The sequence below is a fragment of the Myotis lucifugus genome, unplaced genomic scaffold (assembly GCF_000147115.1).
Source record: "Myotis lucifugus unplaced genomic scaffold, Myoluc2.0 scaffold_37, whole genome shotgun sequence".
Taxonomy (NCBI): domain Eukaryota; kingdom Metazoa; phylum Chordata; class Mammalia; order Chiroptera; family Vespertilionidae; genus Myotis; species Myotis lucifugus.
In genome coordinates, this window is record NW_005871085.1 from 5,799,656 (window position 1) to 5,820,177 (window position 20,522).

The 20,522-nt window shown below is 37.6% G+C and overlaps 1 protein-coding gene across 2 annotated transcripts in view; it reads right to left on the reverse strand.

Moving 5' to 3' along the window:
- Positions 1–20,522, reverse strand: part of FAF1 (Fas associated factor 1) — a 324,982-nt gene that overhangs the window by 213,738 nt on the left and 90,722 nt on the right. For both annotated transcript variants that reach the window (XM_023752761.1, XM_023752762.1), the window contains one exon: positions 19,604–19,695. In XM_023752761.1, coding sequence (XP_023608529.1) covers positions 19,604–19,695 — 92 coding nt within the window. The remainder of the gene's footprint in view (positions 1–19,603; positions 19,696–20,522) is intronic.

A 20,522-nucleotide genomic window follows, 5' to 3' on the forward strand; every position in this document is an offset into this window, starting at 1 on the left:
AGTGACCAAAGCATGTGGCTATTTTAATACATAGGATGTACTACTTTTTCAAGGTTAACTTAAAGCTGCATTACAGTAGTGGAACAATCATTTGATCATCATGTAGCATATACCTGTCATTTTTTCTGACTAAGAAGAGAAATGGTTTCCCTACTGCCAAAGAGAAGCAAGCCCATTTCATAGAGTAGAACAGTAGTAGGTCTTGCATCAAGAATAATAACAGTAATTTAAGGATTTCCTTGCTAACAATTCCTTGAATCCAGAATCCTCTTAAAGTCTTCAGTGGGCAGAAGATTTGACGAGGCTAAACCATAGCCTTCCTATTAAAACTGTAACAGTTCTAGGGAAAGCACTCACTGTATAAAATACAAATGTAAACAACTAGACTAGAAAAACAACAAATTCAGTCTTGGGCTTCAGGACTATTATGGACTGAATATTTGTGCCCCACCTCAAATTCATGCTAAAAGTGTATTCCCCAATGTGATGGTATTTAGGGTTAGGGCCTTTGGAAGGTGATTAAGTTTAGATAGATGGAATCATGAGGGTGGGGCCCACCATGATGAATTAGTGTTCTTATAAGAGAAAAGAATAGAGCTTTTGCCCTAACCTGTTTGGCTCAGTGGATAGAGCATCAGCCTGTGCAGGTTCAATTCTGGTCAAGGGCATGTATCTTGGTTGCGGGCACATCTCCAGTAGGGAGTGTGCAGGAGGCAGCTGATCGATGTTTTTAACTCTCTATCCCTCTCTGTAAAAAGTCAATAAAATATATTTTAAAAAAAAGAATAGAGCTTTTTCTCACTGTCTGCCAAGTGGGAACACAGCCATATGCAAATCAGGGAGAGGGTTCTCTCACTAGGGAGCAAATCTATGGGTACCTTGGTCTTGTATTTCCCAGCCTCCAGGATTGTGAAAAATAAATGTCTGTTGTTAAACCAACCAGTCAATGGTATTTTGTTATAGCAGCCTGAATTGACTAATATAAGGGTTTTTAGGGCTTCTGTATTCACAACACTCAAGTAAACAACTGCCATCAGTTCAGGACAGGTTTCTAAATGGCTGTCTGTCTGCAAACATCTGTATATACACACGCAAATTAAAACCCCTCTCATTAAAACCCTTGGTAGAAAATAATACGCTCTTGTTAAAACTCATATAAATGTGGGATGGCTGAAAATTGTGCATTTATTGTATGTAAATTACATCTCCATAAAAAAATTGTAAACCAAAATAAAGGAAACAATCATATAATTACCATTTTGCAATTAAGTGGGTCCCATATTTGAACTTTAAAAAGACAATACACTTTTAATTAATGTATATGAAAACCATGAATTTGTTGCCATTGCAACTTAGTAAGACCACATGCCCACTGATACAATATGGGTTGTTGTCAGTGAAATTAAATTTTTCAAATCAGTGCTGTATATGTAGTTAAGATGAGTAAAATGTTAAATCAATATAGAAATCCAAAATCTCCTGTTTCATTCCTGCTGTGTATGTACTATATATTTTTTTCTTGCACTAGATATTTTAAACAAAAATATCAATGTAAAATAAAATGCTAATTTCCGATAGATTTTATTTTTTAAATATGACGATATTGAAGCAAAACAAATTAAGTTCTTTCAAATTACTGTGACTTTTTGTAATAAAAATGTAAATAAATTTGAAATGTGCTATTGAATTTTTCACTAATACTTTACATTTATATCATTCCAAAAGGTCTCACAGAATGCTCTCTTTTATTTCATTGGGAATATTTTATGATCTGTAATGATCGTTTTTATTCTTTCAGATACATCAATATTTTACATTAAAAAGCATGACACACAACAATTTAAATTTCCATTCTAAACTTGGAGTCATGTCAACAAAAGACCAAATTTACTATAATTATGGATTATTTACACTAAAACAAAATAAGAAATCAATATGTAAATGTAATGTTTGTTGTAGCTAATGCAGCCAGCAATGACAGATTAGGTTCAAATAGCAATTAGTTTGAAAATCTGGCACATATGTAAATGAGCTCGGGACATGATGTTTACATTTGACTGTATTTCATTCAGGATTTTTAAGTCATCTCAGGAACAGTATAGAAAATGTTAATCTTTCCACTATAAATACAACTTGAGCCCTCATCATAACTGAAACGAGGTTTTGCTACTGTCCAGCTAAACTAACATATGATACTAATAATTCTGAGGTGAAGATTACATCATTCTTAATTAACACTCTGCTACAGTTGTTAACATCCTTCCTCCAAGACACCATGTTATCATCACAAGTTCTGTAACAATCTTAAAATCACGTTTAACGAAGTAACTTTTAATTGCTTTCTTTGCTGGCAATTAAATATGTCCAGATAAACAAACATTAGGTTTCACATAATTCTTAATAACATTTTTCATGATGATTTCAAAGTTCAGGTGTCCTTATGTCTGTAATTACTGTTTATCAATACAGTGATATATTGGATTCAGCAAAATGTATTAACCAAAGTATATAAGATTAATCAAAATGTGGTAATTAGTGGTGATAGTGATATATTGTGATTCATCAAGTAATTTATAGCAAAGCTGTCAAAACATAATTCTATCCATCCAGGCAAAATACAAAGAACGCCCAAAAACTTACATTTATAGATACATTGATTTTTGTTTCATGAATTACTGACCAAGTTTCTGAGTGTGCATTAAATCAACCATAGAGAATACCTGCAGTTCTTTTTCAAAGTGTGAGGTTAACAAGCTAATCTCAGTAGTGACTGACCTACCAATAGGCAGTAAACTATATACTGTAAATGGGTTTGGTACATCAATCCAATTAGATGTGTTGTGATCTCCAGTAATGCTTTAATTGGGGACAAGTTTCATCTTTCATCCAGAATGCATAACTTTAGGCAAAGTAAAATGAGCCACTTTTCAGTAGCCACTGAAACACTTACCAACCCAATATTCTTAAATTTCACTTTTATAAAATCTAGTAACACTCACTAGAATTAAATTTAAGTTGAACAGTATGCGAGCAAGAATGCACTTGCAACATTGGTTATATCAATTTATTCTTGAGAAATATGTAATAGACAAATCAATAAAATATAACATAAATTTATAAATAAATCAATTTATTCTTGAGTTACTTTAAGAATAATATATCTAATTGTTATCAAATATTGTAGTGATTATAACACTGGTAAAGCATTTTCATAGATAAATATCCTTTGTGGGGGGAGAAAGTTGTTTTGTAGAGCATTTGGGGGGAAAAATTAATTGATCCATTTAGAACATTTATTTGCATATACTTAGTTTTTTTTTTTTAAAAAAACTGTCATTTAAAGGCTATTTAAAGTTTCTCTGACACACTGCTATAATCTCACAAATATCCTATATAATAAAAGCCTAATATGCTAAGTGTCTGGTCGTCTGTTCAACCAATCAAAGCATAATATGCTAATGATATGCTAAGGATGCTCAACCACTCACTATGACGTGCACTGACCACCAGGGGGAAGACAGTTGACCAGTCGACCAGTCGCTATGATGTGCACTGACCACCAGGGGGCAGATGCTCCAACTGGTAGGTTAGCTTGCTGCTGGGGTCCGGCTGATCAGGACTGAGCAAGATGGGATGGACACGCCCTGGAGCCCTCCTGTGGTCCCTCCCTGGCTGGCCAACCTCCCAAATCCCTCCTCGGCCCCGATCGTGCACCGATGGGGTCCCTCTACCTGGCCTGTGCCCTCTTGCAATCTGGAACCCCTCGGGGGATGTCAGAGAGCCAGTTTTGGCCCGATCCCACAGGCCAGGCCAAGAGACCCCACTGGTGCACTAATTCATGCACCGGGCCTCTAGTTAATCAATAAAAAGCCACCATGAAGAAGACACACTCAGAGAACAACCATTTCAAGTGATATATCAGGAAGTTATTTGGAGATTAAAACCAATTGCTTTTTTCTAGTTCAAAAATAAAAATACTTAGCCAAAGAAGTCCCCCACTGGAAGTTGTTCATCTCTTCCTGAAGAAACTGCAATACTTCATCCATTCATTTAAAGTATTTATTGAGCATCTACTATAAGCCCACTTGGTACTGCTCATAGTTTAATTTACACATGAAATAGATTGAAATGAGACATTATGTTGAGGACCATTATTGACTTTGACGTTTAGAGCAATGTTCAAATGCACTATGATGAGTTGTTTGGAGCTAAGAACCATATGAGAGTCAAGTCCTGACTCATCTATTAACTAGCTTTGTGATCTGGGAAAGAGAAACCTCTGAGTACCTGTACGATGCCAGGTCCAATCCTCACATGTGCTATTTTATTTAACCATACTGCTCCTCTCCAAAAGCCCTCTGAGGTAGAAATTATCATCCTGACCATTCTGGATGAAGAAACTATTAGGAACCACACCTCAGTTCTCCCACTCATGAGACTACTGTAAATGATTGCTTTATCTCCTTCCAAAGAAGATATCCTACAGCTTTCCTCTCATTCTAACTCAGAGGTGTCATGAACACGACTCTTCTTGCATTAAGGGAGTAGACTAAACACTGAAATAGCAGGATACAGACAAAAGAGGGGGAAATATCACAAGGATTAATGTTTATGCAAAGATTATGAGGTGTTGGGCAAACAGAAGTAGGATGAAAGCTATTTGAAAGCATTCTCAGTTCTATTAACTGAATCCCACAACAGTTCCATGATACTTCTCAGTTATCTTTCTTCATTGGGGTCATAGAGGCAGATGAGCATTTAGAATGTCCTCAGAATAGAGTGGGAGAGATGAAAATGAGGGGGAAAAAGGTACATAAGTTTATATGAGTATCAATACACATACTATCCAGAGGGTGGCACTTCTTAGCTAGAACCAAAACTAGGAGTACAGATGGATACTTAGTACCAAAGCAGATGGATGGTTACAAAAAGCCGAGATAGAGGAGGAATACTTCAGTATTTCCCTTATTATGTCATGTTTAATAAATGTAGTGAAGTGCATATCAACTATAGAGAGTTAGAAGGGACCTCAAAGATCATGAAAAGAATGTTTTGTTTGCTTTCCTTCAAGCTCTGCCTCTGCTCATAGGGAGAATACTATTTCTGCCCATGCTGCTTCTCCCCACCAACGAAGTTTTTTAATGAAAACACTTGCAGTACGTTTTCCCCATTCTAGAGTTGATTCTCCCACAGAAAGAGAAAAGTATTACAATTATCCACAAGGTCACATTATACTAGGTTAGGTTTCACAGAAAACAGGGATGAGACAAGCAGCTTCCTCTTTCACTCTTTATGCCATGAACTCTCTAAGCTGTCTTTCCTAGGTTTAGTGGCAAGTCTATTGCATCAGTCCATCAGGCTCTAAAGATCCAGTCATAATTCTTTCCGAAGATTTAAATCTGGAGTGAAAAGTAAAGGACCCTACTTAGGACTCAAGTCTAAGCCATATGTTCCTTTGGATGCTAGTCTGATTTTAAAGCTGTTTTGTTTTCCAATCTGGATACTAATTTTTTGTGTATAAACCACTAATAAGAACTGTAGAGGAAACAAAAGAATTAGTGCCACCATGGACGCCTAAGAATGTAGAAAAGCATCTTTACTTTCTAGTAGCATCTGAGATCCAGAGCAGAGAGGTGACCTGCCCATGCAATGATTCTGCGGCAGTTCCTTCCACAGCACCCACAGGAAAATACAATGTCCTACCCTTAATGCAAGGCTACTGTCACCTGCTTTCTACCAATGGTTTTCAAGGACAAAAAAGAGGCGTATATTTTAACACCAGTGGTTTACTCAACTATTACCGGAGTACCAATTAGCACCCTGAATTTACTCCTCCTATCACAAATAGCAACTAGTTCAAAGTCATAGTTAAAAGCAATTTGCAACTCAGAGGCCACACATAGCCTCTGACTGACTGCCTGACCAGAGCTCAACATTACCCCCATAGAAGCCATTAAAATATTAACTGGAATCATCCTCCCAGTATAAAAAAAAGTCAAAGTTCAACAACAAGACTCAATTACTACTTGTAAAAGGGATGACTACACACAAGGCAAACTTTATTTTCTACCACCTTGCTATAAAAATTAACAAAATGTATATGATTAAAGTAGAGCTGGACATTTTCATCACTTAGGAGAATGCAACCAAAGCGAAGTTGAAAAGACCATCTTTTATTGCCAAGCACTCCACTCAGTCCTTTTCTAGCAAGTTGGTCATTAGCAATACTAAATTTCAAAATATTAAACCTTCTCCAACTAGTATATTTATACATGACCTGAGGGCTTTGGCACTAGCTATTTCCCTTGCCTAAATACTCTTCATCTGAATGACTCCTCAGTCATTCATGTCTCAGCTTGAACAGTACATATCCAGAAAGGCCTTTCCAGACCTTACAACCTAGAGTAGTCACCCAACTGCCACTCTATTTTGGTTTTCTGAAAAGCACTTCTTATCATCTGATTTTTTTTTTCTTGTTTATAATTTGTTGCCTGTCTTCCCATCACACACCCACATCTACACATATATTTTAAACTCCATGAAAACTGGCACCTTGTCATTTTGTTCCTCATGGTATCCCCAGCACCTAGAACAAGGGCTTAACATATAGTATAGTGGTACTCAATCTGTATCTGGTAAATGAGTGAATAACTGGCATCCTGTGTGAATAACATGATAAATGGACTCTCCATTTATCTGGATAACATTTTATAATGAGTTTGAAAATTAGCAAAACAGCCAATGAAGGAATACAAATGCATGGACCAAAAATCACATTCCTCATTTAGTCATGAAATGTTTCATATTCATTACAACAAATGTTTGTTTATTAAGGGCCTCTTTCATAGATGACCTTTTCATGAGCTGAGGGAGATGGTCAATAAGAATACTCTTGCTCTTCACACTCAGGATCTGGTTTGAAAGAGCCATACACAAAATAATACTAGGGAAACTCAAACTCAAAGGAAAGGTGTTGCCTGAGACCACAAAACCAGTGTAGGACTGAACAGTGTGTGACTTCAAAGCCACAGCTCCTTCCATATTATCCATATTATGATGGGAAAAACCATAAGAAACAATGGACAAAAATAAAAGCTAAGCCATTTCAAGGAGTGAAGACCGTCTAGCTCACTACATTTATGGGATACTTATAGGATCTTCTGGTCCCAAATACCTAAAATCTGTTCTGTATGATGCCTGAAATCCCACCATTAGAACTTTACTCTTTAGCTTTGGTCTGTTGTAACAGGCAAAATCCTTAGGAATGTGTGTCACTTTACAGTACTCATTGTACAAATATTTCTAAGTACCTATTATGTTTTGGGTACTCTTTTAGTTGCTGAGGATACAACAGTAGACAAAAAACAATCCCTGGTTTCTTGTAGCTTTACACTGTAATGAGGCAGACAAACAACAAATATGAAAATGAATATATTACTAATATAATGTATTGTAGTGATAAAGCAAGATAAAGAGAGAGGATATGACAGATGGACTGATTAGACAGGGGGATCAAGAAAAGCCTCTCTGAGGATGTGACATTTGAGTAGAGGCCTAAATAGAGTAAAGGAATGAGCCAAGTTGATAATTGGTGGAAGATCATTTTAGGCAGGGAAAGCACAAAGTGCAAATTCCCTGATGTGGAAGTAAGCTTAGAATGTTTAAAGAAGAGCAAGGAGGCCAGTGTGGCTGGCAAGCTATGAGTCAGAGGGAGAGTGATAAAAGATGAAATAAGAGAGAAAGTCAGGGACAAGATTATGTAAGTCCTTTATAGGCTATAGTACTTACAGGCCATAACATTTATACCTAGGTTTATGTTTTCCTAATAAAATAAGTCCTCACTTAAAGCTGTTCTGTATATTTAAATAAAATGACGTTTGCCCTAGGCCAATTGATATAAACATGAGTTAGGTTTCTATAGCAATTCAAAAACTTTATAATAACACAACACTGAACAAAAAGATGGTTATTTGTGAACATACTGTACAGACTAAAGTATCTGTAGCCTTCTTCAAACATGAACCTAAACGAACTCTCAATAACCACTTTCTCTCTTTATCAACTCACCACTGCCCCTAAGTAAGTTTCCCTATCTGCAAAATGTGGGTAATCTACACTAATAAAAGACAAACAAGCAAATGGACTGTACCTTTGCTATGCCTTAAGCCACGCCCACCAGCCAATCAGAGCGACTATATGCAAATTAACCCAATCAAGATGGTGGCCGGCAGCCACGGAGCTGGAGCGAGCAGGAGGCTTGGTTGCCCCAAAGATGGAGGAAGCCAAGCTGCCGCGGCGGCTCTGAGCTCCACTCAAAGCAACAAAGTTTCAATTATAGAAGGTAAATAAATCCCAGAATAAAAAAAGAAAAAGAAAAAAAGGAGAGGCTGGGAGCTTCCGTCACGGGGCTTGGCGAGCCTGAAAACGGCCCTCAGCCCCTCACCCAGACTGGCCAGGCACCCCAGTGGGGACCCCTCACTGGGGTGTGGCCAGCCTGAAAACAGCCATCAGCCCCACACCCAGGCTAGCCAAACCTCCATGGGGTGAGGGTCCCCACTGCGGGGGGCGGGGGGCTTGACCAGCCTGCAAACAGCCATCAGCACCTCACCCAGGCTGGCCAGGCACCCCAGCGGGACTCCCACCCTGATCCAGGACACCCTTCAGGGCAAACCAGCCGGCCCCCACCAGTGCACCAGGCCTCAATCCCATATAATAAAAGGGTAATATGCAAATTGACCCTAACAGCAGAACGACTGGGAATGACTGGTCACTATGACACACACTGACCAACAGCAGTATGCAAATTGACCCTAACAGCACAACGACTGGGAATGACTGGTCACTATGACACACACTGACCACCAGGGGGCAGACACTCAATGCAGGAGCTGTCCCCTGGTGGTCAGTGTGCTCCCACAGGGGGAGCTCTGCTCAGCCACAAGCGAGGCTGATGGCTGCCAGCACAGCGGTGGTGGCGGGAGCCTCTCTCGCCTCCTCAGCAGCACTAAGGATGTCCGATTGCAGCTTAGGTCTGCTCCTGCTGGTAAGTGGACATCCCCCGAGGGCTGCCGGGTTGCCAGAGGGATGTCTGACTGCCAACTTGGGCCCGATCCCCCAGGGAGCGGGCCTAAGCCAGCAGGTGGACATCCTCCGAGGGGTCCTAGACTGCAAGAGGGCATAGGCCGGGCTGAGGGACCCCCCCGAGTGCACAAATTTTTGTGCACTGAGCCTATAGTAATATCTATAATATCTATTTATTACTTATCATGAGGATTTATGTTATTAAATCATCATGTTAAGTAATAAATAAAGGGCTTGGCAAAAAGCCTGTCTTCATAAATGGTAATTGTTATATCACTGCCACTTACCATATACTTATAACTTCACACTTCCTTAGCATCCTTATTCTTATAACTATTACTATCTTCTATTTCCAAACTATCTATTATCTATAATTTGCACTTTGTCATCAACTATTACTATTAACAGCTCAAAATCCAGAACCCAGAAATGTTCTCCATTTGCTCCACTCTTCTATTCTTCTACCTTTCCTACTGTCTCTAAATCTGCTAGATAACTTCAACACTTAATCCTGGACTCTATCTCCCTGCTATGAACTGAACTGCATACTGAGCAGAAGTTTTACATTGAAATCCCAAGTGTATTTTGAGACAGTTTTTAGTAGGAAATAAAGGTGAAATGAGGACAGAGGGGTGGGACCTCTGTCTTTATGATAAAAAGAGAGGCCAGAGCCCTCTCTCTGCCATGTGAGACAGAGAGCCAGGAAGGGAGCTCTCACCAGAAATCAAACCTTGCAGGACTTTCCATACTCAAGAATTGTGAGAAATACATGTCTGTATTTTAAGCTCTCCAGTCTATGGTATTTTATTATAGCAGTTCAAGTTGACATTCTCCATACCCCTTTTGGCCACCAGCCCTTTTGCAGTTTTACTTTTTAAAATTTTTCCTACTTGCTGTCTCTCCTATTTCTAATCATTCTTAACCCTCATAGTAAAGCTTTCTAAAAATGAGAGTAACTCCAATTCCTCATTTCTCACTTATCCCTTAAAATTTACTACAATCTTATTCCCATCCTCTCTTTGTGCCAAAAATGACCTCAATAGAGTCATTAATTACTTACATGCCAAACTCGATGGTTTTAAAAATAATCATCTTCCTATTTGAAGCAGTTTTTGCACTTTATACATTTGAGAAAAAAACACAAGGTAGTAGTACAGACTTCTCAGGGGTGTGTAAGTTGTAGACATGGCTTTAAATTACATATGGGACACACACCAGTGAAAAGTTCCATTGACAACTAGGACATATCTATAATAATAAAGAGGGTAATATGCTAATTAGTCCAGACAACCTTCCAGATGAAGCTGGGGCTGCGAGGGAAGCCCGGGTCCCGGGTGCCAGAGGGAAGCCAGTGCCAGCAGCCAGGGGAAGGAAGGCCTACTCTTGCACGAATTCCGTGCATCGGGCCTCTAGTGCATTTATACATAGAGATTTGTGAGTGACCTTACACGTTTGGAAATTGAAGCGTTGACACTAGATGTCAGGGAGAAGGTACAGTAACAGGGACTACTACAAACAGAACTTTCAAGAACACCAACATTTAGAGCAGATGAAGAAAAGAGGATCTTACTGAGAAATCAACCTGAGTGGCAGATCATAATAAAAAAATGAGTGATGTCTAAGGAAAATTTCTGTAATGAGATGAATTAAGAAAAAGCCTAATGCCTTTAATGAATAGGTTATAAGCCCCTTCAGAACTTGTTTTTATCTAGTAGGTAATCAATAAATCTTTGATGGACTGAATCTTTCCTAACATAATATGAAACATGCATAATTAACAGTTTTTTCCCTTTCTAATTTTACTATGATTTATAGTACAATTTAAAGCTGTACCATAGGGATATTGCTTCACCTTTCAATTAATTTGTGAAATCTGATTTATTAAAAATATTTTTAATGCTTTTCAGATGTTATAAAGATTATGATTTAAGAATTTGCTCTTCAATTCTCAGAAAACTTGAAATTGTTTCTGAAGACATAATTTACTTTAAAATAATTCTAAGTATAATTCCATTATAGGGCGTTCATATCATAATTTTGTGGCTCTTGGCTTTTTTGTTTTCCAGAAAGATGTTGTAAATTCAAAATAAGACTCAATTACCAGGCACCCCCTAGTGGCAGTAAAATCAAGTTAAAAATTTTTTATATTACATGGTTTCTCTATATCAGTAGTTCTCACCAAACCTTGAGAATAAAATGATTTGTCAGTAGTTTAAAAGCCTGTTATTTATATCTACATTTTACTAAATGATTAATAATGTACTATAACTAAAAGTTAATTAACATACTGAAATTTCATGAATATTCTTAAAATAATTAAAATAAGTGAAATAATGTAAATGCCTTTCAAATAGTATATAAAGATAAATTATAAGGCTTAAAAAAAATCGCATTTTAAAGATGAGCCTCCAGAAAAGTAGGAATCTTTGGAATAAAGATTTGCATATTTGTCAAGAATTTGAAAGCTATAGAAGATGGAGAGTCAGGTGGACACTTCAGAGTCAGTATTTACTGTTGACTTTGAACAATCTACAAAACTCTTTGTTTAAACACTTCAATTTCCTCAACTATAAAATAGAAGTATCATAATCGACCTGCATCCTTGCAGGGTTGTTATACAAATCAAGTAAGAGTTGAATAAAAAGGATTACTATTCGTATTTATTAGCATAAATAATTCATTTTAATTATATTTCTTTGTAATTTCTGCTTTTGCATTTCATGTACCACTCCTGTTTACTAAGTTTTTACAACCACCCAACTAAAAACAATGCTTCCCATTTTATAAACAAAACCAAAAAAATCCTTAGCCAAGCTGGGGCTGCAATCCAAAATTCTCATTATAGTGTAATGTTTTTTGTCTGGAGAAATAAGTTATAATCATACAAGTGGCCCGGTGCACGAAATTCGTGCACATTAAAAGGGAATTAATTAGAGGAAATATTTTAATATTGCTATTTGCCCTTTCTCTTTAATAGAAGTGTCAGAGATGAAAGAAAATTAGTAAAATGTCTATGAAAATCTCCCTCCTGTCAGAGTCTGAGGCACGCCGCGGGACCTAGAGTCAAGTCCTCGCCCACCACCTGCACGCGCTTCGAAAACACAGGGGACCCAGACCCAGCTGGCCCCACCCCCATTGGGTGAGACCCAGACCCGGCCGGCCCCACCCGTCAAGCCCCTCTGGGCAGGGGGTGCAGTGTCAGGTCCCCCAGCCTGGCACTGGGCAGGGGGCACAGCCTCAGGTCTCCCAGCCTGGTGCCAGGTAGGGGGCACAGTCTCAGGTCTCCCATCAAGCCCTCCCGGGTGGGGGGCATGGCCTGAGGTCCACCATCAAGCCCCATGGGGCAGGGGGCACAGTCTGAGGTACCTCGCCCCGGCCAGGTGCCATGCAGCCTCAGGTCCCTGCTTTTCAGTCATGGTGTTACGGTGTCCCGGCTAATTTGCGTATTAGTCTATTATACTAGAGGTCCGGTGCACAAAATTCGTGCATGGAGGGGGGATTCCCTCAGCCCAGACTGCACCCACTCCAATCGGAGACTCCTCAGGTGATGTCCGACCACCGGTTGGACACCCCTCTCACAATCTGGGACTGCTGGCTCCTAACCACTCACCTGCCTAATTGCCCCTAAAACCTCTTGCCTGCCTGCCTGATCGCCCCTAACTGCCTCTGCCTGCCTGCCTGGTCACCCCTAACCTCTCTGCCTGCCTGCCTGATCACCCCTAACTGCCCTCCCTTGCCAGCCTGATCGAGCTCCCAACTGCTCTCCCCTGCCGGCCTGATCTCACCCCCAACTGCCTCTGCCTGCCTGATCACTCCTAATTGCCCTTCCTTGCTGGCCTGATCTCGCCCCCAACTGTCCTCCCCTGACATCCTGATCTCGCCTCCAACTTCCCTCCCCTGCACGCCTGATCTCGCCCCCAACTGTCCTCCCCTGCACGCCTGATCTCGCCCCCAACTGTCCTCCTCTGCCAGCCAATTTGGTTCTGATTGGTCAGTTTCTATGCCGGTCAGCGTCAAAAGCTCTGCCTCCTAGGCAGCCATTGGCTCCTCACAGTTGACCCAAATTTGGTTCTGATTGGTCAGTTTCTACGCCAGTCAGCATCTCTGGGCCTATTAATGGGGCCTGATCAGAAAGGCGGGGTTGATCAGCAGCCCCAGTGGAGGACTGGAGAGAAATGGAGGTGTGGCTGTTGGCCAGGCTGGGAGAGAAAGAGAGGCAAGTTCTGATCAATGGCTGCCACAGAGGCTACAGATCAGACCCTGCCTCTCTCTGCAGGCCTCTCTCCGGGCCTGATCCACAGCCCCCTACACAGTCAGTGCTGGGTCGGGGCACCCGGTCTGGTCGAGCCTTCAGTTGTTACGACCCTGGCTCTTTATTATATAGATAGGATTACTTTAGTGATTTTGTTATAATAAATTTTAAAAGTGACACTATAATACCAATGCCATCTAGTCTGTTTAGAGAAACTGGTATTTTATAAAGAAAGAACCTAATGTTTGTCATTGCAGTGGAACTGGAATGCTAGAATATAACAGCAAGACTTCACCACAGTTCTGCATTGCAATTGATAGGCAGTTTATTATCCAACTTCCCTCCATGTTCCAACATCCACTGACTCATCTCAGAGAAATAAAACAATAAACCCAATTAAATATCAAACCAAACACTTAAATAAAATATACCGTTTTTCTAAAAATTCCAAATCTGGCCCTGCCCAAGTGGCTCAGTTAGTTGGAGTGTAGTTCTGTATACCGAAAGGTTGCAGATTCGATTTCCAGTTGTTAACATGATGGGCTATATACATATAAAACTCAATAGGGTACATATCTAGATTGCACCCATCCCGGGGTGGGGCATATATGGGAGACAACTACCTGATGTTTCACTCTCACATCATTTTTCTCTTCCTTTTTCTCTCTCTCTCCCCCTATCACTCTCTCTAAGATAAGAAATAAAAAACAAAACAAAAAAACATATCCTTGGGTGAGGTGTTTTCTTTTTTAATCCCAAATCTGATATTAAAAAATGGATGGGATAATATGTGCATAAACTTTCCTATTTTCCTCTACCAATTTCAGAGCTCTTCCATTCATTTGTCTATTCTCAAATATAACACTAAAAATCAGAATTACCTTTTATTTTCTCCTTTTTAGATTATAAATTAGGTTATAAGTTATAAGTAAGTTTTCTATTAATTCACCAATTATAACAAAAATATCAAATTAAGTCATAAAGTGTATCACACAGCAATTTTATCCGTCTACCATATTTGGTAACATGATGGGCTGTATATATAACTCAGTCAGAAATTGCTTTTGGACTTCACTATACAGTTAAGATGCCAAAAAATATTTTTATTTGGTAAAACACAAAATTAAAATCACAAATTAAAAGTAATTATTATCATTAGCCTTTAAGATTCTGCATAAATTTTGTGTTTTTTTAATTGTCTCCTCTGAAATCAGAATTTAAGGTATACATCACACACACGCAAAGATAATCTCTAGTTTTATAGAAAGATATATTAACACACTAAAATAAATACACCTTGACTTTTTCGTTATATTTTAATTAAATATTCATTAATATGATTTTTTCATTAGCAGGAAATTCTACATGCCCCTCCTCCCACCACCTGGCTATCCCAGTTTTTTATGTCTTTTGTTCCACTTTGAATTTTTCTGTCTCTCTTATTGTTCCAATGCAGGAAACAACATCATTATATCTTGGTAAAAATCTATGAAGTCAACTAGAAAAGACTACTTAAGTGCTATGTGAAGACACATTTTCCAACAAACATTACATTTCAGAGGCATTGTAGGCTCCTGCTTGCCTAGGGATTGAGTGATAGGCAATCAAACAAAGGTCAGCCAAATGGCAATGAACACTTCCATTAGCCCAGGAAGACTTTTTGATAAATCCATTTAACCACATTACTGGAAAGTAATAGATAATAATCAATAATATCTCTAATCTGCTATAATTATGTGGGTTACATATTGAATGACAGTGATTAATTACATTGTTAACTAACCTAGAACTACAAATACTGTTTGGCTATTTGTAATAGTATGCAAATTCAACCCCCCACTAGTATATCATTGAACATAGAGGATAAGGAGCAACCCAAGAAATCTTTAAATTCTTAACCTAAAACAAACTATTAACAGACTAACAAATACAATTACATTAGATTTAATTTTCTGCAGTTGAGTAATTTCTATTTGGTCTTTTTCCCCACACAGAGCTCCTAAAACCCTTGGAATTTTTAAGTGATGAGAGTGATAAAAGTGAAAGGAGTAAGGAGTTTTTTGTTATTCATAATAATTCCCTTTCATCCACACCTGAGTTTGTTAATAAGGTGACTTTTAGAAAATCCTTCAGAATGGGGGTCAATAGGAGAACCAAACTTGTGATAAGATGCTATCTGCATCCCCCTCTTCCCCACCTATGAGGAGAGAAGAGGGGCAAGAGATTGAGTTAATCACTAATAGCCAATGGTTTAGTCAATCATGCCTATGTAATAAAGCCTCCATAGAAAACCCCAGCTGAATGATTTGGTAGAGTTTGCTATTTATTTCTTCATCTGGCTGGTCATTTACATCCTTTAAAATATGCTTTTTTGTTTGTTTTTTGCCCAGCCAGTGTGGCTCAGTGGTAGAGTATCAACCCATGAACAAGGAGGTCACAGATTTAAATTCCCAATCAGAGCACATGCTCAGTTTGCCAGCTCAAACCCCAGTAGGGGGGTGTGCAGGAGGCAGCCGATCAATGATTCTCTCTCATCATTGATGTTTCTCTCTCTCCCTCTTTCTGAAATCAATAAGCACACATGCGCGCGCTTTTTAATAAATCAAAAATAGTGAGTAGAGAACATCTCTGAGTTTGGCGAGCTGTTCTAGCAAATTATCATACCCAAAAAGGAGGTTATGTGAACCTCCAATTATAGCCAGTTGTTCAAAAACACAGGTGACAACCTAGATTTGCAATTGCTGGCTGATGTGGGGGCCAGCCCTGTGGGACTGAGTGGGTGTTGAAGAACTGCCTGTTGTGTAAAACAAACAAAATAAATTTTGTGGCCAGAAGTGTTCTATGAGCAGTGCAGTAGAGAAAAACAGAAATGTTTTCCTTCCACTACATAAATAACAAAGATATTTGATAGATGGTGGTAAAAGTTTGACAATACTCAAAGTTTAGGGATACATGTCTCTCTACCACACAAAATCGCCAAGTTTTATTAAAAAAGAAAATGTGTATAAATATTATAAAGATCTAAAACAACTTAAACATAGTTCTGGAATGAGATTGTACTCATAAAAATTAGGACTCTAATACTAGCATAATTATTCACTTTAGATCAGTTTTGCTTCATCTGGCATAATAATACAATATATAATTAAACATTGCAATAATTCTCTCATTCTATAATGTACTCAGTTTCACTGTGAAAACTGAAGAAAGAATGAGATCCTCTATTTCAAATAGAGAGAAAATCTTAAAAATTTCCTATCAAAGAAAAGTGCAGGCCAATATCCTTGATGAATATACATACAAAAATTTACAACAAAATATTATCAAAATAGATTCAACAATACATTAAAAGGACTATACACCATGACCAAGTGGGATTTATCCCAAGGATGTAAGGATGGCTCAACATCTGTAAATCAATCAAGAGGATACATCACATTAACAAAATAAAGGATAAAAATCATATGATCACCTCAAAAGATGCAGGAAAAGCATTTGACAAAATTCAAGCTCCTTTTATTATAAAACCTCTCAACAAAGTATAAAAGAAACATATCTCAACATAATAAACATTCTATATGGCAAAGCCACACCTAATATATTCAATGGTGAATAGCTAAAAGCTTTTCCTCTAATATCAGAAACAAGACAAGGTTGCCCACTATCACCACTTCTACTCAAAACAGTTTTGAAAGTCCTGGCCACAGCAATCAGACAAAAAGACAAAAAATAAAATAAAAGGCGAACCCTAACCCTAACCCGAACCCTAGCCCTAACCCTAACCCTAACTCTAACCCTAAAACTAACCCTAACCCTAATCCTAGCCCTAACCCTAACCCTAACCTAAAATAAATAAATAAATAAATAAATAAATAAATAAATAATTAAATATATAAATAAATAAAATAAAAGGCATACAAACTGGAAAAGAGAAAGTAACACTCTCATTATTTGTCGATGAAGTGATACTATATAGAGAAAACCCTAAAGACTCCACCAAAAAATTAGTCAAACTAATAAATGAATTCAATAAAGTTTCAGAACACAGATACCTATTGCATTTCTATACAATAACAAACAATCAGAAGAAAAATTTAAGAAAACTATCTCATTTATAACCATAAAATAACTAAGAATAAATTTAACCAAAGAGGTGAAAGATCAGTACTCTGAAAACTATAAGACACTAAAGAAAGAAACTGAAGAGATACAAATAAATAAAAGGATATAACTTGCTCACAGATTGGGAGGATTAATATTGTTAAAATGTCCTTACTACCTAAACAAATATATACCAATATCCCTGTTAATATGCCAATGGCATTCTTCTCAGAATTAGAACTAATCCTAAAATTTATATGGAACCACCAAAGACCCCAGTAGCCAAAGACATTTTGAAAAAGAACAAAGTGGGAGATATTAAACTTTCTGATATAAAACTATACTACAAAGCTAGAATAATTAAAATGGTATCATACTGGTATAAAAGCAAATATACAGATCAATGAAATATAGAATAGAAAGCCCAAAAATAAATCCTTGCTTAAATGGTCAAATAATCTACAACAAAGATGGCAAGGATATACAATTAAAGATCATCTCTTCAATAAGTAGTGTTGGAAAACCAGAACAGACACATGCAAAAAAATGAAATTGGGCCACTTTCTTGTACCATATTAAAAAAACAAACATAAAAACTCAAAATAGATTAAAGACTTAAATGTAAGACCTAAAACCATAAAACTCCTCGAAGAAAACATAGATAGTAATCTCTTTGACATCCATCTTAAGCAATATCTTTTTTTAAAAAAATATATATTTTATTGATTTTTTACAGAGAGGAAGGGAGAGGGATAGAGAGCTAGAAACATCGATCAGCTGCCTCCTGCACACTCCCCACTGGGGATGTGCCCACAACCAAGGTACATGCCCTTGACCGGAATCGAACCTGGGACCCTTGAGTCCGCAGGCTGATGCTCTATCCACTGAACCAAACCAGTCAGGGCTTAAGCAATATCTTTTTGGATATGTCTCCTCAGGCAAGATTAACAAAAGAAAAAAATAAACAAAAGGGAACTGTATCAAAATAAAAAAGTTTTGCACAGCAAAGGAAAGCATCAACAAAATGAAAAGCCAGCCTACTGAATGGGAGAAAATATTTGCAAATCATATATCTGATAAGGGGTTAATATCCAAAAGATATAAGCAACTCATACAACTAAACATCAAAAAAATAAACAATGTAATTTAAAAAATAGGCAGAGAATATGAATAGACATTTCTCTAAAGAGGACATACAAACAGCTAACAGACATATTAAAAAGATGGTCAACATCACTAATCATCAAGGCAATGCAAATTAAAACCACAGCAAGATATCTCATACCAGTCAGAATGTCTATCATTAATAAATCCACAAATAACAAATGCTGACGAGGATGTGGAAAAAAGGGAAGTGTCATACACTGGGTGGGACTGTAAATTACTGTGGTATGGAAAGGACTTGTATGCATGCATATAAGCATAACCAATAGACACAGACACTAGGGGGTGAGGACATGTGCTGGGGGTGGGAGTGGAAGGGGGAGGTCAATGGGGGGAAAAGGAGACATATGTAATACTATATGTAATACTTTAAACAATAAAAAAAATTACTGCGGTATGAAAAACAGTCTGGAGATTCCTGTTTAAAAATTTAATTTAAAATATTAAAAATGGAGCCCAGCCAGCATGACTCAGTTGAAGGAGGAGGTCACGTTTTGATTCCTGGTCAGGGCATGTGCCCGAGTTGTGGGCTCGATCACCAGTGTGAGGTGTGCAGGAGGCAGCCAATGATTCTCTCTCATCATTGATGTTTCTATCTCTTTCTCCCTCTCCCTTCCTCTCTGAAATCAATAAAAATATTTTTTTAAATTAATAAAACAGTTGCTATACTATCCAGCAATACCATTTCTGGATATTTATCCAAAGAAAACAAAAACACTAATTTGAAAAGGTACATGCACCCCTATTCAAACAGATAAATAACATTTTTTACTATTTTTTTACATAATGAAGTTTTGCTAAAGATTTTCTTTGGAAAAAAGGTGCCACTACTAAAATCAAATAAACTATCTAAACCACATAATTTAAAATTTTATATACTTAATAACTGTAAGTTAAAGCTTCAACAAGACGTTTATTTGATTTTGTATTAATATATAGCTTAAAGCAATGTTATTAACAATCAAATTTTTTATTTCAGATTAACAAAAAAAGTAAATACCTTACCTAGCATGACTAGATGATGAAGGTGGTGGTAAGTCTGGTGTAAGAACATAGAGACTGTTGTTTTTTGGCAAATGTAGTGATTTTAAGACCGTCTGAAAAAGGAAAAAACAAAAATGCCTGTTAATTGTGCATTGTTAACTTTTTCCTATAGATCTTGAAAAACTGTCAATATTGTAGTTTGACTTTTCTTCTTTTGAAAATTTCCTAATAGGATAATGAAGAACTACTGAACCCAAATAACCTTGTTTCTCCCATGCATATCATAAATTAGCATGAATATGAATGTTAAAACAAAATACAAATTCTTTAGCTCATGAAGTGATATAAATAGATAAGAACACAGTTAAGGCTCATCGATGTCTTCATTGAAGGAGTATATCCTTGCAACTAATATGCATTTCATTCTAGGATTGTTATAGCAAAAATTAGCAGTGTAGGTTTTCAGAGATCATTAGTCCTAGAAAAGATCAGAGAGCACCTCAACCCAATGATTTCACAGGTGAGGAGCTGCAGCCTGAGAGGTGAAATGACTTAGATGAGGTCCTTTACTAAGTGTTATTTGTGTCACTTAAGTCACTTAACTCTTACTTCAGAGAATTTTGGTTAAAGCACTCTGTCTGAAGTGAATAAATTGCTCTTGGGCTACATCTCACCCACTATCTTGATAATCATACAAAATTTCACTAAATTTCCTAAAACTGCATACCTTTCAAACTCACTACTTGATGGCAAATACCTGCTAATGTACTTCAAACATTTTTTGACAGCAATACAATTAAGAAACACATTTTATATCTTTACATCATAACCCAGGACATACATATTTATTCAACAGATATTTACTGAGTTGCCTCTGTGCCACACCTATTCTAAACACTGAGAATACAGCAGTGGATAGAACAGTCGAAAACCCCTGATC